We start from the raw sequence: 26528 nt of genomic DNA on the forward strand, positions 1-26528 counted from the left end.
AAGCCTATCCATAAACTGGCAGGGGTTTTCATCATATTTTTGTTTAAGATTTTTGAATTTTGTCCATGCACCAGGTCTGTCAGAGTAAGCTCTCAATGCATCAAATATTGCATTCATAGCTAGACATAATTGTAAGTGATCTTTTTCCACATTTGGGTCCCATTTCGGATCTTCTTTTGGCCACTGAATTGCATCCCTTTCGTGGGCCTCATTAATGAGAGAGAATCTTATTTCTTTTTTTTTCCTTTAGAAAGGCGTGGAGAAAACATGCCACATCAATAAAAAAAATTCCCTTTCACATCTTCCTGATCATGGATTATAGGGAAATTGATGAAACAATGTGTCCTCTTGTCCAATATCTAATTGAAACCACAGGTATGGGAAATGAGATGATAATGTGACTGATTTGAGGCTGGTAGCTTTTTGTTGTAGACAGTGTTTCTCAAGTAAAAATTGATCTGTCCCTTAAAAGCAGATAGTTTTCCTAAAATAGAGCCAATATCATCCAAACTTATATGGAACACTGAAAAGGAGAGATTCAATTCTGTCTGAGCCTTGGAAAGGAAGGAGAGAGATAACTATGACCAGTAGAATATAAAGATGCTAGTAATGTCAGGCTCTCATTCGTTTGCCTTAAGTAGACCAGAAATAGTGGAAAGGATGTTAGGAAGAAACACAGATGATATTAACTCTTTTTTTGAAGATAGCCCAAGTGACTTCTTCCTATATCTGCCTCTGCCAAACTAATTTACCATTCAGTATCTTTCTTCTTGCAAAGAATGTAACACACTTTCTGAGTTTGATTACTGGCCAAAATAGGTCATCTCCTTTACTAACTTTTTACCATAATACTGACCTACCAATATATTGATTTTTTCTAGAAGATAATGAGATATAATGAATAGAGCTCAGGATTCTGGAAGATCTTACTCCAAATTCTGCCTCAGGCAAACTAAGGGAGTTTTGGAAAGCAATTTAACTACTCCTCAATTTCCTCATTGTTAAAATGAAAGGAAAATGACCCATATGTACAAAAATATTTATAGCAGCTTTTCTCCCCCTTATTTTTAGAGGTGGCAAAGAATTGGAATCTGAGAGATGCCTATCATTTGGGGAATGGCTGAATAAGTTGCAATATAGAAACATGATGGAATATTATTATGCTATAAGAAATGATCAAGGGAATGGTTTAATAAAATACTTGGGAAGACTTATATGAACTGATACAAAGTGAAGTGAGGAGAACTAGGGGAATATAACACACAGCAATAGCAATATTGTAAGAATGATCAACTATGAAAGAGTTAGTTAATCAATACAATGATTGAAGACAATTCTAAAGAACTAATTATGAAAAATGCTATGCACCCCCAAAGGGAAAAACTGAATAACTTGAGTACAAGAATGAAACATTTTTTTCCACCTTCTTTTGGTTGCTTTTTTTTAACATGGCTAATATGGCAACATGTTTTGTGTGACTTCAAATGTATAATCGAGATCATCTTTTTCTTAATGGGTGAATGGAAAGAATTTGAAACTGAAAATAAAGAAATAAAATAAAGATATCCTGGGGCAAGGGGAATTATATAATGATATGTAAAAGTGAACTATTATTATTAAACTTCCTCTTGGTTTCTCCCTTTCTTTTCCTGCTTGGGTTCAGTGCTAGAGCAGCTAGTCTATAAGATTTCATGTAAAGAGAATCAAACAGGAGAAAATCATTTATAATCTGTTCCAATTCTCTTCATAGAAATGCTTATCTCTTTGTATCCTTAGAATAATTTGTAAAACCATGATATTACCTTAAATAACTTCTGATAAATTGAATTGTTTATACTGAGCTAGAAATGTCATTACATCTTTGTGTTTGCTAAACACTTGCCATCAACTTAGAAAAGTCATGTCTATTTTGGTGAATGAGTTTCAGTCAACTACAAAGAATACTCTGCTGGACAAATTTCATGAGTTACTCGCTAGGAAGATGAAGCAAATTGAAATTTAAGTCCATTCCAAAAATAGAATTTGTAATGATAGGGTAAATAAAGAGAAAAGTGAAAAAAAAATGAGAGCAGTAATTCAATATAGCTGGAAGTGTAGAACATATGAAGGGAAATTATATAAGATAAGGTCAAACTGGTAGAGTTTTATCAATTTGTGAATGGTTTTGAACGCCAGGCAAAAGTGAATGCTATTTGGTAGGCAGCAGAATAATTTGGAGCATTAGAATGGCACGATTATATCTATGTACAAAAAGTTAAATCTAACAGCAAGTAGAGGAGGGAAGAATAAGTGCAGGAAGAACTCTTAGAAAGGCTTTTGAAGAATCAGAGAATTGGAAGGAAGTACCTGCCTGTTGAAGGGCTTTAGCAGTAGGACTAGAAGTATCATGATAGAACTAGGAAAATGGAATTTCTTGCAAATGCCAACCCCTCTATATATCCCAGTGATTCCCAAAGTGGGAGCTACCACCCCCTGGTGGGTGCTGTAGTGATCCAGGGAGGCGGTGATGGCCACAGGTGCATTTATCTTTCCTATTAATTGCTATTAAAATTTAAAAAAAATTAATTTACAGGGGGCTAAGTAATATTTTTTAATGGAAAGGGGTTGATAGGCCAAAAATATTTGGGAACCACTGCAATAACACATTACAGAGTTCCTGGCACACAAAGGAGTTTTATGAATGCTTGTTGAATGAATGAATGAAAGATGTGGTGACTGATATAAGAGGTGAGAGGGAAGGAAGAGTTAAATTTCATACAAAAGTTTTGAACATGAGGAAATAGGGAAATTGTGGTGTCAGTGATACTATCATGATTCCAATTCATGATCAAGTTGTGGTGATAGTCAATTGTAGGCTCTTCTTGAGAGTAAAGTGCTAACTAGCAATTCTACCACCACGATAATGTTGGTATATAGGAACTTTGGGTTCTTCGGCATCTGTACGTAGATCATGGGTCCACTTCCTATTGATCATGGATTATAAAATGGCTATGGGAAGAAAGATTAACAGGAGTGAGTTTCAGAAATGAATAGAGAGAGATATAAGTTGGAAACATGAGAGGAAGACCAGTTCTTTATGCAAGGCAATAAAATTTGGTACTTGCTTGATATTTCCCTCATTTACACAATTTATCTCAGGAGTTCCCAAATGACTAATCATCCTTTCAAGGAGCAGATGAAATAAGACCCCTCTTGTTAACTCATCTGGTAGAACTGGCAAAGACAAGTGACCCAAATGAAAAGGATTTCTTCTTTGTTTTATATGTTACCATGATGCTTTTATTTCTGATGCTTAATCTTATCCATGATCAAGGTTAACATTTAGAGGAAACTTACTGAATTAAAAATGCCATTCTTAATTGTTGAAGTTTAGAAATGTTGTGGGAGAAGTATAGAGAGAAAATCTAGGCACACACACTGGAGGCAGAATAGAATGCTGAAAATGAAATATAGTATCTGTGGACATCATCTGAAATATTCAAAAATCTAGCATGTCTGGCCATGTGCTACATGTTCTAAAAGACACAGCTATCTAAGGTTTAGTATCATTCACACAAAGAACTTGAAGTAGAGTTAAGGAAATTCATAGTAATCAGATTAGAATACAATATATATGCAGTAGTACAAAATGTAAATATGTACAAAAGAAGTCTCAAAGAGGAAGAAATCATGAGCTCCAGAAGGCATCAGGTAAAAATATATGAATGAAACAGAACTTTCTGTGGACCTGACTTTTAAGGTTGAGCAGAAGCTGAACAGACAGAAGAAGAAAGGTTATTTTGTATGAAAAGAGAGAGGAATTCTTTGAGAGGCAAAAGAACCTCCACTTCCATATCTCATGTATACCTTTATCTCATGTAGATACCCTTAAAAATGAATATGCTGAAGTGTGTACAAAGCAGGTGTAAGACTTTGCCTAGACTGTGGTAAGATAGAAGCAGCACTGGAAAAGAAACAAGAGTTTAGTCTTGACTCCTCTCCTCTTTTTCTGTGTGTGTGGCCTTGGACAAGTTGTTTCACCTTCTGCGGTCACCATCTGCCCATCTTTAAATGGAGTGGACTCTACAAGAGGATTTTAAGCACTAAAGTTATAAAATTCTATCTATGCCTCTGCCTCACTCCAGCCTTAGCCATCCCTTCAGTTCATATCATCTAACACTTCAGAGCAGTAATGGGCAAACTTTTTAAAGAGGGGGCCAAAGGAAGGGAAATGCTCATCTGTCAGTCTGTTTCTAAGGCAACTCTTTCTAAATTTCATTGTATTGTATCCCACTTATTATATTCATCAGATTAGGAATAATGTCGCTGGGGGCGGGATAGAACGTTTCAGGGGGCCACATCTGGCCAGTGTGCTGTAGTTTGCCCATCACTGCTTTAGAGGATTAAGCATTTGACTATAGAATGAAAAACAGTCAGGGAAATATTTTATGATATAGCTAAAATAATGGCTCATTTCTGAGCAATTCTTTCACAAGAATTGAGGAGGCAATGTGTTTCAGAGGAAAGAGTATTGGATTTAGAGTCAGAAAGCCTATGCTCATATTCAACTTCCAGGGGTCCACCAGGTGATTCAGTGGAAAGAGATCCAGATCTGAGGACAGGAGGTCCTGGGTTCCAATCTGGTCTTAGAAACTTCCTAGTTCTATGACTCTTGGCAAGTCAGTTAACCCCCATTGCCTAGTCCTTACCACTTTTCTGCCTTAGAAACAATATACATTATTTATTCTTAAACAGATGGTTATGAATTTTTTAAAAAAATTCAACTTCTACCACTTATTTTGTATATGACATTGTATATTATACTGCATTGTGACTCAGTTTCCCCATTTGTAAAGTGAGGGTTTGAGCTAAATAACCTCAAAGGTCCCTGTCACTTCAAAATCTAAAATTCTATGATCCCTTGTCCACACTCCCATCACATATCATGATGAACATTAGTTGTTTGAAGGCAGGAAGAACCACAAAGCTTTTAGCCTCATATCAGGGATCTATAGACCCAAAGATTATGATTTGAGAGAACATCATCTGTAGTACAGCCCACACTTATAGTATCCTTAGTTCCTGATACAGAAAACAAGCAACTTTTGGATTGGTATATGTAATCCCTTTTTTCCCCTTTTATTGCCCCATACACATCTTAAATGTGCACTCTTCCTCTGCCCCCACTCCAGCCTTAGGTGGAGAAAACTAACATAGTATGCATTCAGAGAAGAACAGACTTAATTTGAGGCATCTGACTGACAAGAAGTCCTAACCCCCTCCTTTTTTAAAATGCCTTCAGGAGGAAAGCCAATGACTGTTATAAGAGACAGACCCATTGAAACAGAATGGCTTATCTTTTCATTTTCCAACATGCAGGCTTCTCTTTATATAGCCAGTAACATTGGGGGAAAAGAGTTCGCTTCTCTTTCCATTCTAATAAGAGTTTGTTTGATGTTTGGTATCCATCAAGGGGAGCAATGCTCAAATTATAGAGAAATACTGTGACTTATCATATTTAAATAATAGTGCTGCTTTCCCATTTTTCATTCTACTCACAAAAGAGAATGTCAGATCCACAAAAAAGGGGACTAAACAAGGTTTCTGGATTGCTTCTCTCACTGTTTCTAAAAGCTCCAATGGGATGCCACACATATACTAATTAACATGCACAATTTCCCCTTGGTAAAGATGCAAGCTTGCCAACTTCCTTGATAGGCAAGTTGGCCTTATGAATTCAACATTCCCAATATTTTCTAGCAAGAATAGATGAGAACAAGAACCGAGAGTTCTATGTTTGATCTGACCAGCAACTCCCACATTATATAAAAGGATTAGGATTAAGAATTTAGCCCTCTCTCTTCATTTGATAGGTGAGGGGTCATCCCAAGAGAGATACAGGGACATACTGAAGGTCATACAGATAGAAAAGAGCAGAACCAGAAATCAAACCCCAAGTTCTCTGTCTCAAGATCCAGTACTCATTTTATTCCAATGAAGCTACTTTGCTAAAAGGAACCTTGTCAGACATAAAGTCAAATTGTAATGTTGGTTGCTTGATGTTACATTGAAGATCATTGGGCCAAGGCTGGATGACTATTTGTTAATTTTTCCATAGTAGGAATTCATATTTCAGTTATAAGTTGGAATCTCTAGAATCCTTCGCAATTCTTTTTTTTTTTCTTCCTTACAATTCTCAGTTTCTTTGGTAATAAAAGGAAATCAGGTAGTCAGGTGAGAAGTGTTATCAACATCTTTAAAGAAATTTAGCAGAAAATCTATTTGGAGGTTTTCATCTGAGTTTTCATCATGATTCATTTCAAGCAACACGTTATATACTCTATATGTGAATACAATGTAAAGCAACTCTGAATGTTTTTATTGAGATAAAGGTAGAATAAAATCCAGGAAAGAAAGAGGAGCAAGGAATGGCACTGACAATATGGTGGAGCCCAACACAAACTATGAGTTCAAGATGGGAGAAATACAGAACTGTGATTTTATTGTATAGAGAGCTGCTGCACGAAGAAATTCTCTTATCAATGCTGGTAAGCATGTTCTCTGCATTTTAGAGTCTTAGACAATTGCAAGAAGCATTGAGGAGTTAAGTGATTTACTGAAGGTTACACATCCCGTATATGTCAGAAGTGGATACTGAAGTTGTGTCTTCCTGCTTATAAGGAAAAGCTTGTAGGCATTCTATCATGCTGCTTCTCTTTGAGTTAATGAAATGATTTTAAAATTGTTTGTTTTGTTTAGCAAACATAGAAATTGGTGAAACTCTCTATAAAGCTGAGTTAATTGTGCATGTTTCACCAGTAGATATTCATCTTTCATTTTGAAGAGGATTGGTAACATCATGGGATGTCTTGACTTGGAAGTGGATTGGATTTAAGTGACATAGGGTTGTGCAAAGCCATCGACCTCAGTCTCTTCCAGAGTCATCGAAATTCATTGGCAAGACAAAAGTAAAAATGACTACTGATGGGCCAGGATGGAGTGGATGACCTTGGTATTTTTGACATCTGACCAAGTTCTATATGCTCCATGGTTCTGGTACAGCCACCTTCATAGCTGTAGGATAAACTTATTCTCATCCATCCATTCTGCCAATGGAAGTCTTCCCATACTTGGGGTAGATATTCTCTTAACTCACCAACAGGTTTGAAACCTTTCAATTACCCTTAACTTAATTTGGTCCATTTGCCAAAAGGTTTGAATAGGATGTGGCCACTGTGCAGGCTATGTAGAGCTTTTTGGAACCACAGGTACAAGTTGGATGACAAGTAGATACCAAATGTGGATGAGCAGCCCAAAGAGGACCCTATAAGCCCTCATACTAGAAGTGCTAGTCCTTCCTGAACATTCCATATACTCCATCACTAATGGTAGGACCTACAGAAAGTATGGAATCATGGGGAATAAAATGGACATACTATGAGTTTTAAGTACTCAGTAAGGCAAAGGATCTAGGTCCCAATACTTCCTTTATAAAAAATATATGACAATATGAAATATCTAAAAGGAATTAAGGGAGTTCATGGTGAAACTTCTCCAATGTAATGGGGAAGTGAGGGGAGAATCCAATTACATACAATAAAAGAGCCATAGCCAGAATGTTCATGTTTAAGTAACTCAGTAATTATTAGCTCAATTTATCTACTTACCTCCAAAGTGAGCTCTCAGTGATGCTCCCTAGGTTATAGTCGTAGAGCTTTGTCAAAATTAGAATCACCTGAAGGCAAAAGAAGAAATCATGGTTAGTCTCAAACAATTACAATCTCATAGAACTGAAATGGCCCATGGGAAGACTTAGAATTCCTTTAATGGGCGCTTAACATAATTGAATGAATTGTTAAGACTTTCTGCTTAAATTGACATAGGAAGTGTTGGCTGGGCCATAAGCTGAACTACACAGACATCCCCCCACAATGGCTACCTAATACCAGGAAATTTCTTCAATCATAAATTTTAACCCTGAGGGCTATCAGGTTCTAGTCTGATCATATCTTGAGTTATCTCACTGAAATGTAAAAAAATAGTGGCCATTCCTCTACTGAAGAACATATTACCTGTGCTCCTTTTTCCTGGGCTTAGATTCATCCACCTCTTTACCTGCTTCAAAGAGGAATGAAGAACATGCCCCTATTTCCTGGGAAAGCTTGCTAGGAACTCATCCTAAAGATTCTAGCAAATTCAATATAGTTCCTTTCATTTTTTAGTCTCACTGTGCCACAACTATACCATTTTACCCTTTCATCTATTCATTTGTTTGTTTTATCTACAACTACTATGAGCTTATAAGTCTGCTATAGGCGTATTTTTAAAAAAAAAAAATAAAACTTTGCTCTTGACCTCAAGAGGCTTACAATCTGATTAGAAGACACCAGTTTTTGTCTATTACCATTAATATAGAAATTGTCATCATAAATACGTCAGTATCCTATTTCCAGAACTTGTTATTTTTCATTTTTAGAGCAGAAGCCATGTTAGCATGTTACAGAGAAATAAATACCAACTCAGATGAGAAAAGACTTGTATTCCAATCCTGCCTTTCATGTTTACTGCCCATTCAACCTTGGAAAATTCATCTAACCCTCTTTGAATCTCATTTTTGTCATCTGTAAAATGAGTTAGAGATATATTTGATGGTTTATAAAATCCTTGCTAGCTCTACATCTATGATGTTATGATTCTTTTTTCTCCCCCTGCTACTTCCACCAACAAGTGAACTCTTCACAACTCAATTTATTGAAGGAACCCATTTGAACAAGCAGGGTAACTTTCTCAAAGCAGAACACCAAACTTCTCAATATATAGAGATTCCCTGAATTAAAGACAATAAAGAACTGTAGAGACACAAAAGACTGCCAGAACTCTGGGATTCCCTATCATCCATGACTTTTCCAGGGACCAAGTTAGTCAGTTGACTTTTGATTCTTTCTTTGTTTTAAAGTTGCTCCTTTAGCAAAATGCAAACATGTACTAGGTGCAGGGCACCCTATTGGGACTTCAGATGGTAGGACTGCCATGGGGGCATATGCTTAATAGATAGGTTTGCCAATTAAGGCACTCTAAGTGCTAAATTTCAATCACCACCATCCCAGGAGCGCTTATCAGCTGCAGCAGGGTAGCTGTTTGTTTGAAGATACAGAATTATGCTGCCTCTCTACCTCAGTACATTTTCCCGAATAGGCCTATAAATCCCCCACTAGGAAAATGGGGGTGTGAACATAAAGCATTTCTGGATAGTTGCACTCGTGATACAATATAGCAGTAAACTCAATAATGAAGTTCAGTTTCTCGCGCACCGCGTCTATCCTTCCTCTAAAGTGGGAATTAAGGGCAGTACCAGAGATGAAACCCTTTAACCCATCATGCAGCTGTATGAAACCACACACATGCACCCTGAGAAATTGTTTAAGCAATTCCCATAGCAAAAGAGGTGGGGCTGCAGAGGAGGTAAGAGTCCATTTGCTTCCCTTCCTTCCTGGGCTAGTAAAACTAAAATGACAGTGACATACACCGGCAGTTTATCAATACAGCATGAAGAGAGGCATCCTTTATGGTTTTTCAAAGCATATCTGTTCGAATCAGTCTATTTAATCTTTCTGTTTCAGAATGAGAGCAAGAGAGAGAGTAGAATCACTAACCTTTCGTTATGCTTCCAATCGATTTTTGAGAATTCTTTTTTTTTCTTTGCCTCTTTGAATTCCTTACTGTCTTGCTTTTTAGTTGTGTTCCTGCAATTTTTGTCTTTAGTTTTGGATGTTTAGCAATCGAATTAACTACTCAGCAGAATTAGAACATGTTGAAGAGATCAAGGGCCAAAACACTTAGCCTGGACTTAGCTAGCAATAGAAGAGCCCTGTGGCATTATTGGGGTATTAATGAAGAAAAAAAAAAAAACAAAATCAATACAGAGCCTTTTTTTGGATTCTATTATCAAAGCAGTCTAGCATCTGAGGACTAGCATAGTTAAATACAGAGAGATATATCACCAAAAGGCCACCAACTGATGAATATTTTTCTACACTGAAAGCTGAAGAGCAAATCCAATTAGATGATGTAAGTTTCTTATAATTCAAATAGGAAGGTTTTTCTTTTGCACCAATAAAATTGCAGATCCTTAAGGTAACAAAATTAATTCTTCTTTATATACCCAGTCTATGCTGAATGACATATGGTATGGTTCCTGCCCTCAAGGAGCTTATAATCTATTTAGAAATATGACATGTATGCTTAAAAACAGAACACTATACAAAGTGTTAAATCATATAATACAAGAAAATAACTACTAATTTAGAGAATATAGAGAATTAATGTGAGTTGATGTATTTGGGGAAGTAGGACCTGAGTAAGGCCTTAAAGAATGAACCATATTTGACCTATCAGAGGGGAAGAAAGAGGACATTTCAATGGAAAAGAACCATGGTCAGAAAAAGGATAAGGAGGAAAACTTCCTGGCTGATCAGAAAGTATTAGGGAATCCTAGAGATAATGTAGGCAGGACAAGATGTGGCCAAGTTATTAAAGAAACTCTAAACTTCTAGGCTCCAAGACCCAATGAATTTGGTCAGATAGATGTTTTTTTCATGTTATTTTTCCTTGTTCCTCAGGGATGATCATTAGCAAAACAGGGCTACCTTTCTTGGAACAACAAAAAGGAAACTGAAAAGTAAATGAGTAAGGTTATTGCTGAAGGTTACCTAGTTGGGAGGTGGGGTGATGTTTGTGTAATCAAAAACAAACAGAGAAGATAATGAAAAATGAGGCATTGGCTGGAAAGTTCTGAGAATTTTCCCACTAGTTCTGCCTGACTTCGAAGGGGTATAATAAAGTGAAGGAATACATTACATGGTAATAAATTTATAAGAAAACACTATAAAAATACAATTAGAAAAAATATTTCAGTAATCAAAGAGGTTGTGTGCAAGGCTGGTAAGATGAACAGAAAGGTGGTGCAGAGAATAGACGTAGTCCTTAAAGTCAGAAAGTCCCAAGTTTGAATCCTGTCTGAGACAATTACTGGCTGTGTGAGGCAATCCTGGGCAAATCACAACCTCTGTTTGTCTTAGTTTCCTCATCTTCAAAAAGGGAATAACAATTTCACCTACACACAGGATTGCTGTGAGAATCAAATGAGAATACATTAGGACAGGCAAGGCAAACTTTTAAGTACTATATAAATGCTCACATTGTTCTTTTCTCTGACTGAAGGTATTCAAGAAAAGGCTGGATAAGTACCACTTATGGTTGCAGGGAAGGGAATGCTATATTGTGAAGGAAGTTGAACTACAGGAATCTTAATGTCATTTCTAAATCCAAGATTCTACTGTTCTCTACAGAAAATTCAATTAATCATAATCCCCCCATATCCTGAACAATCCAGTTAATTTACAATGAATAAAAGAATAATTAAGATTTCTTCAGAGCTTCCTATGTGCCAAGGGCATCTAGGTGCCACAGTGGATTAAAATGTCAGCTTTAGTCGGAAGGACCCGAGTTCAAATGTACCCTCAGACACTTATTAGCTATGTGGCCTTAGGCAAGCCACTAACCCTATTTACCTCCATTGCCTCATCTTTCAAATGAACTAGAGAAAGAAATGCCAAGCTACTCTAGTATCTTTGCTAAGAAAACCCCAAATAGGGTAAAAAAGGGTCAGGCATGACTGACAATGACTCAACTGCAAAAAGTATTGGAGATAGAAATACTTAAGTTAAGACAGTCCCTGACGTTAACTATCAGTGACTCTACAAGGGGAACCACCAAATAATCCAAAATTTATGAAAGAGACTAGGTTGATTTGGTAAGACCCAGAAATCAAGGAAGGACCTTGACTGTCCCATAATGGCTCTTAATTTTCAGAAGCAACAGAACTTAAAAAAACAAACCCTTTACTTTCCATCTTAAAACCAGTTCCAAAGCAGAAGAGTGGTAAGGACTAAGCAATTAGGGGTTAATTGACTTGCTAAGAAATGTCTAAAGTCAAATTCGAACCTAGGACTGCCCCTATCTCTAGGCTTGGCTCCCAATCCACTGAGCCACCTAGCTGCCCCTAGCTACAGAACTTATTAATGAAGAACATATTAGATATTTTATAAGAAAGAGTTGTTAAAAATAACCACTTCCCTAAGAATTTTTAAGGCATGAATAATATCAGAATATGCTCATGCAGAAATGAACATATGTAAATAACTGAACGGATTCTTTGAAATATATAAAAATGTCCAAATTAATGAACCACTTTCTCATTTTGGGTTCTCTTCTTGATTCTGTGCTCCATTCTCCATCAATAGACACAAAAGCAGTGGTATCATCTTCACTTGAGGCCAAGGTCATCATGCTATCTACTGTTTACATAATACTAATTTCATAGCCATAGGGCAAGAAAGGATGCCAGAGACCATCTAGTCCTTCTTCTTCCTTTTATAGATAAGGAAATTAAGGCACAAAGAAGTCAATATGACTTGTCTAAGATCACATAGATGGTATATATCACAGGGAATCTGAACCTAAGCCCATTGGCATTAGTGCCAGTTTTCTTTCTATAGCATCATATTTTGTGTATTTGACTTCTTTAGGTAGCAATATTCCAGAAGGAAGAGTCAACTCCCATGTAATTTTAGGTTCACTCTCTCTCCTCTCATGTCTCTTGTGGTTCTATGGCTATTCCAGGTAGAATTTAACCTCCCTGAGGTTAAGGATTGTTTCAGCACTCTATCTATATTCCAAACTGTACCTGGCTCACGGTTACTAAACACTTAGTGATTAACTAATTACTGTGCTCCACTCTGAGCATGCTCAGACAAAATTGTATAATAGAAGGAAGCTTAGAAAAACTGGAGCCAAGAATTGACTCTTTCACTGACCAGCCCGGTGAGATTAACAAATAACTGTATCTTTCTTGGCTTTAGGTTGTCATCCGTAGCATGAAGTTGATAATATTTAAGTGAGAGTTTCCTACTCCCCACCTCAATTATGTAATTACAGAAAGAAGAGACACCTAATTTGAATCAATCAATCCCAGAAAGTAATCACAAAGTAGGAGGTGTTAAAGGATGTTCCAACAACTCCATAATGTGTGAATAAGTTCTCAATCAATTTGCAAGGATTATAGAGCTTTGTCCATTGGATGAAAGTTAGCTGACACAACATAGGAAACATCTTAAGATCTCTCAATTGATTCAGAGACACCTTAGGGGCAAAGTGTAAAAACAGTAGTCAGCTCAGCAGTGAATCAGTCCAGAGTTAAGCATTTCCATCCAAGTGATAAGGTATCCAGTTTGAAAGTTGCAAGCAGGCCAACTGAGAGGAAATCATTCTGATTAGGGGTTGGAGAGGTGGAGGGGCAATAAGTTCTCTCTCTTTCTGTGTCTCACTGTCTCTCTCTCTCTCTGTCTCTCTTGAAGGAATACCTTCCTTCACTCTCTGTATCTCTGCTTCTGCATTTTTATCCCTGACTCTTTTTTTCTCTCCCTCCGTGTTGATGGAGAGGCAGAAATGGCAGCAGATGACGCACCTACATGGGATCAGAGAGGCAGCATCTACGGGGAACAATGCCTCCAGCCTGAAGCACAGAAACACAAGGGCAAAAGCAGGTCAAGTGATAATCACATGAGGGATGATGCATGAGAACTCCATGAAAGGAAAAGGGTATTTCAGCACCAGAAATTTTGAATTATCCCTTTTACCACAAGTGTTCCCTTAAGCAGGAAGGAACACTAAGGAGAAACAGTGACAAGATTGTCACTCAAGGAAAGTGGCAGCTTCAGAGAATGAAACTGTCTCCATTTATGGTGGAGAGAATTCCCAGCCACAGTCTCTAACATAAAGATTCTTAGAGACCAGCTGAGGACTACACCTAAGGGGAACTTCATAAGGTTTCTTCCAAGAAAAAAAGTTCTTCTTGTACCAAGAATTCTTATGTGGTCCTTCCCTCTTCTTTGTATAAATAGACCTTATAATCATTTCGAATCAATACGTACTACCTTGTGATTATTTCTGGGATGGATTGTTTTAGTCAACTAAAGTGCCAAGACCTTCTGTAATTACTTCCACTGAAGTACTCTCATACAAATATCTATTTTGATTACCTTCCAGTGTTGTTGGACTCTCAAATGAGAGAATATTTGTTATATATGTAAATATGTAATATATGTAAAGGTGCTTTGAAGCCTGTAAAGCTTTACGAAAATCATTGTAAATTGTTGGAACTAAAAAGTACATCAGACCTAATCAAATGACCAATAGATAAATGTTTATTAAGCACCTACTATATGTCAAAAGGATTCAATGGATCTACTGAAAGAAATGGCAAACCACTCTAGTATTCTCACCATAAAAATTCTGTAGATAACTATGGTCCATCAGTCATAAAGAGGAAGACACTGAAAGACGATAACAACAACAATGTGCTGGGTCTTGTGCCAAGTGCTGATCATAGTCAAGTGCTTCATTTTACAAATGAGTGATTTGAAACTCTAAGAAAGTGAATAACTAATACAGGGTTTTATAGAAAGTTACTACCCACATGGGATCTACAACTGGGCTTTTCTGATTCACTCTCATTCTTTCTTTCTTCCTTTTTGAAAAAAAAATAATTTTAATTTTAAAATAAGCCCTAACTTCTGGCTTAGAATTGATACTAAGTATTAGTTTCAAGGCAGAAGAGCAGTAAGGACCAAGCAATTGGGGTGAGGTGACTTGCCCAGGGTCGTACAGAGTGGAAATGTCTGAGACTAGATTTGAATAGTTTGCTTTCCATGATGCCATATTGCCTGGAGAAAAGTGAACAGTTCCACCTAATACAGATAAACTGTTATCTTTTCTAGAAAAAAAGAGTCTTTCTAGAAAAGTTCTTTCTAGGAAGAATCAAGTGACCTAAAATTCTCTGAAATATTTTGGAAAAAAGAGAAAAACCCTCCCATTGAGCCACTGTGAGATGAGGTAAGCTTTTATAAACTTCAAAGCATATGTTAATAGATCTGAATTTCTGCAGTCCTGGCTTGGATGGAGAGGAATGGACCAGGTGTGCCCTGGGGACCCCTTTAATGCACTGATGTGTGTTCTTTAGGAGGATGGTAGTTAAATGAGAACTTTGAGATCTATCTGAATTACAGACACTATCTAAATATTAAGGCATTTTTAAACTAGGACACGCACACAGTGAACACGCCATTGAGCACCAAACTGTGTGTTAATGATGAGGGACTCCTTATGTTCAGAAGCTGTCTTTTCCTCTGCTCATTTTTTTCTGCCTCCAATACAATGAGTTGAGGCAAGCCTGTCTCTTCCTACTTCTCCATCTTGGTTCACATTTTGGTGTTATTTGGACTGTGAAATGCTAGTTTGTATTTAATGCTGTTTTTCAAGACAGTCACTAGCTCACTTGCAAGAGCCTAATGAATTAAGACATGCCTGTTATGTTGTCCTTCATGTCAGAGTGTGGAATGACTGTCACAGACAAGAATGTGATGAAAAATAGCAAGGCCAGCCTGGTTATTGTTTGGATTTTTCCTCCTTTTACCAAAGGGTACAATGAAACAAAGGCGATGTCAAAAAAGAAGAACAGAAAAAACAGTTATTGGTAACCCAAGACTTAAACCCAAGCTAGATTCTTTCATGACTGTAAATCCTAGAAAAAGGGAAGTGAAAAGGCTATTTAACTTCCCCTAACTTTACTCTTCTAGAAGTTGTGTTACTCTGAGAAGCTATAAGGCATAGCAAACACAGTACTGGATTGATCTGCAAGATAACCTGACCTGTGTTCAAGCTCCATCTCAGACAATTATTAATTGTGTGAGTGGCTTAGGGTAAATTATTTCAACTTTTTTTCTGCCTCAGTTTTCTCATCTGTAAAAAAAAAGGAATATTTTGATCTTGAAAATAAAAAAATTGAAGCCGAGAAAGGTTAATTGACTTGCCCAGCGTCATATAGTTAATTACAGGTTTGAGAAGAAATTTGAACTCAGTTCTTCCTGACTCCAATTTCATCATTCTATCTAATGTATGATCTAGCTGCCTTCAGAAGGGAGTAAAGTAGTACTTATTTCCTAGGGCATCAAATGAGATAAAGTCTACAAAAGAATTGGAACACATTAAGCTTAAGGTTTTAACATAAGCAAGAGATGTCACCTGCATATGTATGCATATATTTACATATAAGTAGTTTATATTATTTGGGTTATAAAACCAATTTAGGATATATTTTGTTGAAAAGAAATTTTAAATATGAAAAGCTTGATTGAGACACATGACAGCAAACTCTTAGAAAGTCTTCATGGAAGATGATGCTCAGGGAAGAGACGATGTGACTTAGATGAAATGAATGTTTTTATATATGTAATAATTATACATTATGTATATTATGCATGTATGGATAATAATTACATATTATGTATATTATACACATGTATAACAAAATTTACATGTGTTTACACAGTTTTATCTTGAAAATCATAGCAGCTATTGTCTAGTTCTTTCCTAGCAGATCTTAAATCCCCTTGGCACAATCTAAACATGTCATTTTAGTTCATGGGAACAATAGCAGAGGAGAGTAATGACAGGTCCTAATCTATTATAAAATCCTCTGGCTTTTGAAGCCCTTAAAATTCTGGCTCCTTTCCTACCTTTCCAGTCATCTTATACTTTAATACCCTCTGGGAGGCAGCCAGACAATGCAGTGCTTGGCTTGCTGAATTTGGATTCATGAAGAACTGAGTTCAAATTCCATTCCAAACTTTTAATTTATTATAGGACCATGGGTAAGTCAATTAACCTCTCTCTGCCTCAGTTTCCTCATTTATGAACTAGGAATAATAATATTACCTACTTAACATGGCTGTTGTGAGGGTCAAGTGACATAATAATATATGTAAAAGTGATTTATAAACCTCAAAGTGCTATATAGATGTTAATTATGATGATGACAATGATAATAAATTCAGCAATCCAGTGACACTGTCCTTTTTGCTGTTCTTGCCATATGATTGTCCATTTGCCAATTTTTCACCTTTTCTCTGGCTGCTTTCCTCCCACCCCCATGCCTAGAATGTTCCCTCTCCTTGTTTTTGACTCCTGGCTTTACTGGTGTCTTTCAAGATATTCCTTGAATTCCAGACTACAGGATTCCTTTCTCAGTGTCTTCCCACTAGATCACCTTCCATTTAAAAGCTGTACGTACTTAGTTATGATACATATAACAAATATAATATATATCTTATACACATATACATATATGTGTGTGTATATATATATGTGTGTGTGTGTGTGTGTGTGTGTGTGTGTGTGTGTGTATTTCCTTTCATGTTATCATACCCATTAGAATTCTAGTTCCTTGAGAGCAGGCAGTGCATTTTTGCCTTTCACTGTATCTCCAGGGCTTAGCACATTTTCTGGCACAATAAAGGTGCTTAATAAATGCTTATGAACTGAATGTTTCATCCCATGACCCCGTGACTAAGTGATGATGCAGTGGAAAGAGTACTGAATTTGGAAGGTGTTATAGGGAAATCATGGGAAAGCAGGAAATGCTAGCAAAGCAGAGACTGGGAGATTTCAGAACCCTGGAGAGTGAGTCACTCCTGGGGGCGGTTGAACTTTCATGAGGGAGACAGTGTGTGGACTTCTTCTATAAGCAGCTTATCTCCTTGGAAGTGGTTGAGTGTGTATGTCTGGACTTCTCAGGTAGACTGAGTGGGTTAGACCATAACTCCCCTTCTTTCTAGATATGCATCTGGTTCCCGTTTGTTTCCTGTTTGTTCCTGATAGTTCTGTTTCTGCTGGGACTCTTGTCAAAACCTTGAAGCCAACTGTCAGTGAGAATCTTTCCCTTTTGACCTTCTGGACCTGCTTACCATCCAGCCTGTTTCTCTGCTCTAGTTATCAGCAAAAGGTGTGGGGGGGCGAATTTTGGTTAGTGAGGAACTGGGATCTTTAGGGGGAGAGAGAGAGAGAGAGAGAGAGAGAGAGTAAGAGAGAGAGAGAGTTACAATCTGGTATAACAACTATTGAGTTTTGGTGGGAGGCATTACTCATATAAAGTAGTTAGATTGTCCCAATCCTCTTCCCTTCCTGTCCTTGTTTAATAAACCCTGGTTACATCATTGTGAGTATCCTATCAGTCTCTCTGGTTAGCCTACCCAAGTCTGTGCAATTCTGATATTGTCCCTAATAACTTTGTTAAAACTATAACACCAGACTACCCAATCCATTTATTTTTATTTCAAAGGTCAGGACCTGGGTACAAATCCTATTTTTGGCACTTATAATTGTGTCACTTAATACAAGTCACTGCTTTTTTTAAACCCTTATTTCCCATCTTAAAAATCAGTATTAAGTATCAGTTCCAAGGCAGAAGAGTGCGAAGGATTAGATAATGTGGTTATGTGACTTGTCCAAGGTCACACAGCTAAGCCATGTCTGAGGCCAAATTTGAACCCAGAACCTTTGGTCTCCAGGCCTGGCTCTCCATCCACAGAGACACCTAGCTGTGCCTAGTCACAGTCTATTTAGGGCTCCATATCTTCTTTTGTATAGTGAGGGAATAGGACTGTCAGAACAAATGGTCTCTAAGTTCCCTTTCAGTTCCAAACCTATGATCCTTAAGCCTCCTTCTAGATCTTTTTCCTCTGATTCTTTATCTTGTAAGCTTACTCACTGCTTTCCCAAAAAAAGACACAATTTTAAGAAGTTACTTTAGTCTTTATGCAGAAGATTTTTTTTAAAGTGATGTTTCATCACAATCTTGACAGGAAGGGGATGATATAATAGTGATGAACTTCAATTATCCAGACATTTGCTAAAGGTCTTTCTCTGCCAAAAGAAGAATAGCTAGTCGTTTGTTAATATGACCTTATAATAATTTCATTTTCCCAAAGACAGAGGAATGGATAATGTAAATTTCTATTCTGGATTCAATTATGTACAACAAGGAAGAAAATTATTTCTAGGATGCAAATGATAAAAATCTTGGGAATGGGAGAGAGAAGGGAACAATCATTTATTAAATTCCTACCATGTGTCAGATACTAAGCATTTTAGAAATATTATTTCATTTGATCTTCACAACAACCTTATGTGGTGAGTGATATTATTACCCTCATTTTACAATTAAAGTAATTGAGCAGATATTAAGTGACTTGCCCAGGGTCACAAAGCTAGTTAAGTGTCTGAGGCCAGATTTGAAGTCAAGTTTTCTTGTCCCCAAGAGCAGTACTCTGTCTTCTATACCTCTAGGTAAGGTGCAGTTACAAATCCATTATAGAATTTGTAATAGAGGAGAGTAAAGCCAAGCATAGTCTTACTCACCTGCTAGATTTGGTGAATGCAGTTTTCAAAGCATTCCGATAAAAGATAGGTAAGATCTCATAGCCTAAAATTATATAGGGAAGTCAACTAAAGAAGGATCAGAAACTTTCAAGGATAAAATTCTAAAGACACAAAGAGAAAGAATTCCTATGATGAGGAAAGGAGGAAGTCAATGGAAAAGATGGATAAGGACATAGAAGGAATTTACTAACCAACTTAGTCTACCAAAATAATGCAGAAAGGATGGAGGAAGAGGCATGTAATGGAAGACGAATACAAAGGAATAGTATGGAGGCAGCTAGATGACTTAGTGGCTAGAGAGCCAGGTATGGAAATGAGAGGTGCTGGATTTGAATCTGATATCAGTTACTTCTTAGCTGTGTAACTCTGAGCAAGTCACTTAACCCCAATTGCCTAGCCCTTACCTCTCTTCTGCTTTGGAACCAATATTTAGTATTGATTCTAAGATGGAAGATTTTTTTTAAAGGAGAGTATGGATTCAGGAAAAGTGTCAGGAATACGACAGTTCAGACAAATAAGACTCAGGAGGAAAGCTAAGGACAAGAAAAAGGGCATTATATAAACCCATTTAGGAAAAAATTAAAGAGCAATGAAGGTACAGAGCTGTTGCTTGAGATAGATGGGATGACAAAAGATGACAAAGCAAAAGAAAAATATTCAACTGTGATTTTGCTTCCACCTTTCCTTCTGCCAGGAAAAACATTTGCACATAAAAGGATAGAATAAATATGGCTAACATAGAGTTGATTCTCAAGATAATTAGGTAAAAGTAAGAGAACACTTTCCCAGTCTTGAAGAATTCACATTGTCAGTCCAATAACTACAACTGTGTTTACTGAAAGACCTGGAATATGTGGTTTCAAAGCCACTGCCAGTAAAACTAAGAGTAAGTGTTTTCCCACTTTTCAGAAAAAGGAAAAGAATAGATTTTGAAGACCATAGGTCAACTGAGCTTGATTTTGATTGTGAGATATTCTAGAATATATTTGTGCTAAGGTTTACCATATTCTTTCCCTAATGTAGATTTGAGGTAGAATGAGGACAAATAAAGTCAGAAGAAGAATAACATTTCATGTTTGTTTTATCTTGGTCCTACCCCATCAAATGTTTGTATGAGCAGAAGAATAAGTCATGGTGCCTCCCCAACCTCTCCCAACAAAGCAAGACAAATAAATAGAAGGAAAGACTAGCACTAAGCCAAAACTAACTATAGGTTCTTTGGAGACAAGGATTCCATACTCATTTTTTTAAATCCCTACCTTCTATCTTAGTATCAGTTCTAAGGTGAAGAGCAGCAAGGACTAAGCAAATGGAGTTTTTTTTGTTTTTGTTTTTGTTTTTGTTTTTTTAATTTTTAAACCCTTAACTTCTGTGTATTGGCTCCTTGATGGAAGAGTGGTAAGGGTAGGCAATGGGGGTCAAGTGACTTGCCCAGGGTCACACAGCTGGGAAGTGTCTGAGGCCGGATTTGAACCTAGGACCCCGTCTCTAGGCCTGAGCAATTGGAGTTTTAAATGACTTGTCCAGAATCATAAAGCTGGAAGTGTTTGCAGCTGTATTTGAACTCAAGTCCTCCCAACTCTAGGCCTAGAGACAGAACCATTGTGCTACCTATCTGCCCTTAAATGATAGGTTAAAAAGCATCTATTGAGCACCTACTTTATTTTCTAAATATTATTGTGCTAAGTAGTGGGAATAAAAAAACAAAATTTGTTAATAAATGAAAATTTATTAAGTGCCTACCATGTGCTAGGCACTTTGTTAAGCCTATAGAATACAGAAAGAGACCAAAGACAGTACCTGCTTTCAAGATTACAAATTAATGGGGATGACAACCTATAGAAAAGAAGGAAGGAAAAGAAAAAAATAATCCCCATTCCCAAGAAATTTATAGTCTATCAAGGGAGATAATTTATAGTCTATCAGGGGAGATAACATATTTTTAACATAACATCTATACACACATTTATATATATGTATATATATAACATATAAGTGCATACAGATTCTAAATATTTTTAGATTAATTATGACACAGTGTGAAGATCTATAACAGATGAGAATTAGTAGAGTGAAGTGAAAACCTGCCTGGATCAAAGTCAGGCCAGTCAGACTGGATATGTAAGAAATACTTTAGATGTGAACTCTTGGAGATATTGGTACCAACTTTTAGCTCTTCTCCCTCATTCCTTTTCTCAGAGAAGTTGTCAAGGCAACCTTGCCAAGGTCTAAATTCTGTAGACCCTTCTCTTATTTTTTCTCATTTTCTAACTAATGGGAGCAGATAAAATGCAGTTTCATGCTACCTTGCTACTAAAAAGCTCCATATAATTTATTTGGCTACACTCTTATCTTTTCAGTTATCTTTCCTGCATTTCTAAAGAAATCTTGTGTCCATTAAAAAGTGATTCCATATAACATAAATGAAGTCAGTCAAAAAAGAAGGCAAGACCCTAAAAGCAGTGGATGAGGTCTCAGAGCACAAGAGAAAGGATTTATTACTTTGATAATTTGGTGTGGGTTTCAGGATCTATCTCTAAAAACCTGGGGCAAGGGGAAGAGTGGGATAATTGTATGTAGCCATCAAAGGATCTGATGAACTATGAAGAATACTATAGTCATTGGAAAAACATTCACATAAATACTGACAACCTGCTGATAGAGTAGCTGAGTAATTAGCCTGAAAATAATGCCTTGTAATGACCCAAATACAAACTGCATTCTATAGCTGCATAATTAATTAGTTATTTCATTAATTATGTGACAGCCAGCTATGCTCCTCTGATTGAAGAAATCAGGCAATGACCTAGGAGTAAATATACCTGGTAGCATAATCATTCATTCACCTAGCACTATCCTACATCAGCTGCTCAATTTTATTAATGGGATGATGAGTGAATATGTAGAAAAGGATGTAATGACTATAAAAAGATGATAGACTGGATTCACCAGGAACTGATCATGATAGAACCATCTCACTTTTTTTAAAACAATTATTATCTTGGTAAATCAAAGGAATGACACATTCATTATTTACCTGGATTTCATCAAGACATTTGACAAAATTTTTCCCGTTATTTTTGTAGAAACTACTGTGAAGTTACATCAGTAAGCAATCATTAAGGACCTACTAAGTGTTAGGTAATCTGATAAGTACTGGGGATATAATGAAACTTTCACAAAACCTTTCTCTTAAGGAGCTTACACTCTATCAGATAAGTCTTCTGTATTTGCCTAGGACACAGAGAGGTTAAATCAAGTCAAGTTAGAGATTATTTAAAGCAATTCCTATGTACAAGGCATAGTGTTAAGTACTGGGAATTCCAAAGAAAAGCAAAAACATTCCCTGATATCAAGGATCTTACAGTCTAATGGGGGAAGACAACAACAAAAAAAACATGATAAATACAAGATTAATTGAAAAATCTCAGGGAGGGGCACTAGCATTAAAGAGACTAGGAAAGATTTCTTGCGGTAGGAAAGAAGTTAGTTGTAACTTGAAGGAAACAAAGAAGCCAGGAGGCAGAAACTAAGATGGAGAGATGTCCAGGAATTGGAAATGAGTGATATGAGCTACACAATAATACACTTAAGTGATATCGTAACTATGTCAATGACTGGATACACAAAATAGCCACTAATGGCCTCCTAACTATTCTATAGACACTCAATCTCCTAACTCCAAGTTTGGAGTTAGTACATCCCTGGTTAGAATTGGTTGTTCCTCATACCTAGAACACTTTCTTTCTTCACCTCTACCACTTGGCTTCCCTGGCTTTCTTGAAATCCCTGTTGAAGTACTACCTTCTGCTCAATATGGCTTTTCCCAAAATGCATTAACCTTAATGCCTTCTTTTTGAGATTACCTTGAAATACTCTTTTGTATATTTTCTGTACATAAAGATTTATGTGTTGTCTCCCCAACCAAATTATGAGATCCTTGAGAACAGGGTCTGATTTTTTGTCTTTCTTTGAATCCACTATGTTAAACACAGTGTGGCACAGAGTAGGTAATGCCAGTTGACTGAATGACTGAATAATAGTTTGAGTAGTTTTGGAAGGTTGCCAATGATGTTTCCTAGGAATCTGTTCTTGACCATACTCTATTTTACATTTCTAACAATGCCTTTCAAAGAAGCATAGACAACTTACATATTTTCAAGGTAACAGAAAGCTGAAAGAACTAGCTAACTTAGCTGATAATCGGTATTCAAAGAAACCCTTTGTACTTGTAAGAACACTGGTTCAGATATAATAAAACTGACATTTAAGGGAGTTAAATGCTTAAGAGTAATGATCAATAGTAACATTTACACTTTGGTTCACAAACATAAGCTTCCCAAAAAGAAAGTGGGGGTGTGTGATTAAAAAACCATTTGTCTGAAAAGATTTGGGGGTATTAGTAGACCAGACATTCAATATGACTCAACAGAGTAACGTGGTAGTCAAGAAAGCTGAGATAAACAACAGGCAGCATAAGGAAAAGCGCAGTGTCCATATGATAGCATCAGTGGCAGATCTATTGTATTCTGATCCAGTCAGACCACATTTGTAGAAGCCATTAATTTTAAGGGGCAACATTTTATGAGACTTCTGAGGAGAGTAATTGGAATATTAAACATGTTTGGGAGGAAAACAAGAAGAAAGAAAGAGGAAAGGGAAGGAAAAGGGAAAGGAGCCAAAGAAGCGAAAAAAAAAAAAACAGGTAGTATTCAGGTTTGCATTCAAAAGTCCTTTCAAAGATGAATTCCACATGAATTCACTCAAAAATATGCAAAGAAAATATAAAACTGTTATATATTTTTTTGAATTTAAACATTTATTAATAAACATTTTTAACATGGTTACATGATTCATGCTCCTATTTCCCCTTCACCCCACGCACTCCCCCCACCCATGGCCAACTCACATTTCCACTGGTTTTGTCATGTGTAAAGACCTATTTCCAAATTGTTGGTGGTTGCATTGGTGTGGTAGTTTCGAGTACACATCCCCAATCATGTCCACCCCGACCCATGCGTTCAAGCAGTTGCTTTTCTTATATGTTTCCTCTCCTGCAGTCCTTCCTCTGAATGTGGGTAGCTTTCTTTACCATACATCCCTCAGAGGTGTCCTGGGTCATTGCATTGCTGCTGGTACAGAGGTCCATTACATTCGATTTTACCACAGTATATCAGTCTCTGTGTACAATGTTTTTCTGGCTCTGCTCCTTTCGCTCTGCATCAGTTCCCGGAGGTCTCTCCAGTTCGCCTGGAACTCCTCCAGTTTATTATTCCTTTTAGCACAATAGTATTCCATCACCCTCATATACCACAGTTTGTTAAGCCATTCCCCAATTGAAGGACATACCCTCCTTTTCGAGTTTGTTGCCACCACAAAAAGCACAGCTATAAATATTTTCTTACAAGTCTGTTTATCTATGATCTCTTTGGGGTACAAACCCAACAATGGTATGGCTGGATCAAAGGGCAGGCATTCTTTTATAGCCCCTTGACCATGATTCCAAATTGCCAGCCAGAATGGCTGGATCAGTTCACAACTCCACCAGCAATGCATTAATGTCCCAATTTTGCCACATCTCCTCCAACATTCATTACTCTCCCCTTCTTTCATTTTAGCCAATCTGCTAGGTGTGAGGTGATACCTCAGAGTTGTTTTGATTTGCATTTCTCTAATTATTAGAGATTTGGAACACTTTCTCATGTACTTATTGATACTTTTGATTTCTTTACCTGAAAATTGCCTATTCATGTCCCTTGCCCATTTGTCAATTGGGGAATGGCTTGATTTTTTATACAATTGATTTAACTCCATGTATATTTGAGTAATTAGACCCCTGTCAGAGTTTTTCGTTATAAAGATTTTTTTCCCAATTTGTTGTTTCCCTTCTGATTTTTACTACATTGTTTTTGTTTGTACAAAAGCTTTTAAGTTTAATATAAACAAAACCATTTAATTTACATTTTGTAATTTTCTCTAACTCTTGCTTGGTTTTAAAGTCTTTCCTTTCCCACAGATCTAACAAGTATACTATTCTGTGTTCACTTAACTTATTTATAGTTTCCCTCTTTATATTCAAGTCGTTCACCCATTCTGAATTTATCTTCGTGTAGGGTGTGAGATGTTGATCTAGACCTAATCTCTCCCATATTGTTTTCCATATTTCCCAGCAGTTTTTGTCAAATAGTGGATTCATGTCCCAAAAGTTGGGCTCTTTGGGTTTATCATACACTGTCTTGCTGATGTCATTTATCCCAAGTCTATTCCACTCATCCTCCTCTCTATCTCTTAGCCAGTACCATATTGTTTTGATGACTGCTATTTTATAGTATAGTTTAATATCTGGTACAGCTAGGCCCCCTTCCTTCACATTTTTTTTCATTATTTCCCTTGATATACTTGATCTTTTGTTATTCCAAATGAAATTTGTTATAGTTTTTTCTAATTCAGCAAAGAAGTTTTTTGGTAGCTTGATAGGTATGGCGCTAAATAGGTAAATTAATTTGGGTAGAATTGTCATTTTTATTATGTTACCTCATCCTACCCATGAACAATCAATAGCTTTCCAATTGTTTAAATCTAGTTTTATTTGTGTTGGAAATGTATGGAAATGCTGATGATTTATGTGCATTTATTTTGTATCCTGCAACTTTACTAAAGTTGTTGTTTATTTCTACAAGCTTCTTCGTTGATTCTCTAGGATTTTTTAAGTATACCATCATATCATCTGCAAAGAGTGATAGCTTAGTCTCCTCCTTCCTTATTTTGATACCTTCAATTTCTTTTTCTTCTCTAATTGCAACTGCTAGTGTTTCTAGTACTATGTTGAATAATAGAGGTGATAATAGGAATCCTTGTTTTACTCCTATTTTTATTGGGAAGACTTCTAATTTATCCCCATTGCATATGATGTTTGTTGATGGTTTTAGGCATATACTGTTTATTATTTTTAGGAAAGGTCCTTCTATTCCTATACTTTTCAGTGTTTTCAATAGGAATGGATGCTGTATTTTGTCAAAGGCTTTTTCAGCATCTATTGAGATGATCATGTGATTTTTGTTTGTTAGACTGTTGATATGATCAATTATGTGGATGGTTTTCCTAATGTTGAACCAACCTTGCATTCCTGGTATAAATCCCACCTGATCATGGTGGATGATCTTAATTATTTGCTGGAGTCTCTTTGCTAGTATTCTATTTAAGATTTTTGTTGC

General features: G+C 36.7%; 1 protein-coding gene across 4 annotated transcripts in view; it reads right to left on the bottom strand.

Annotated features, from left to right (window-relative positions):
* Positions 1-26528, bottom strand: part of SORCS1 (sortilin related VPS10 domain containing receptor 1) — a 746046-nt gene that overhangs the window by 469094 nt on the left and 250424 nt on the right. For all 4 annotated transcript variants that reach the window (XM_044665551.1, XM_044665550.1, XM_044665553.1 and 1 more), the window contains exon 2: positions 7647-7714. In XM_044665551.1, coding sequence (XP_044521486.1) covers positions 7647-7714 — 68 coding nt within the window. The remainder of the gene's footprint in view (positions 1-7646; positions 7715-26528) is intronic.

The sequence above is a fragment of the Gracilinanus agilis genome, chromosome 2 (genome assembly GCF_016433145.1).
Source record: "Gracilinanus agilis isolate LMUSP501 chromosome 2, AgileGrace, whole genome shotgun sequence".
Classification (NCBI taxonomy): domain Eukaryota; kingdom Metazoa; phylum Chordata; class Mammalia; order Didelphimorphia; family Didelphidae; genus Gracilinanus; species Gracilinanus agilis.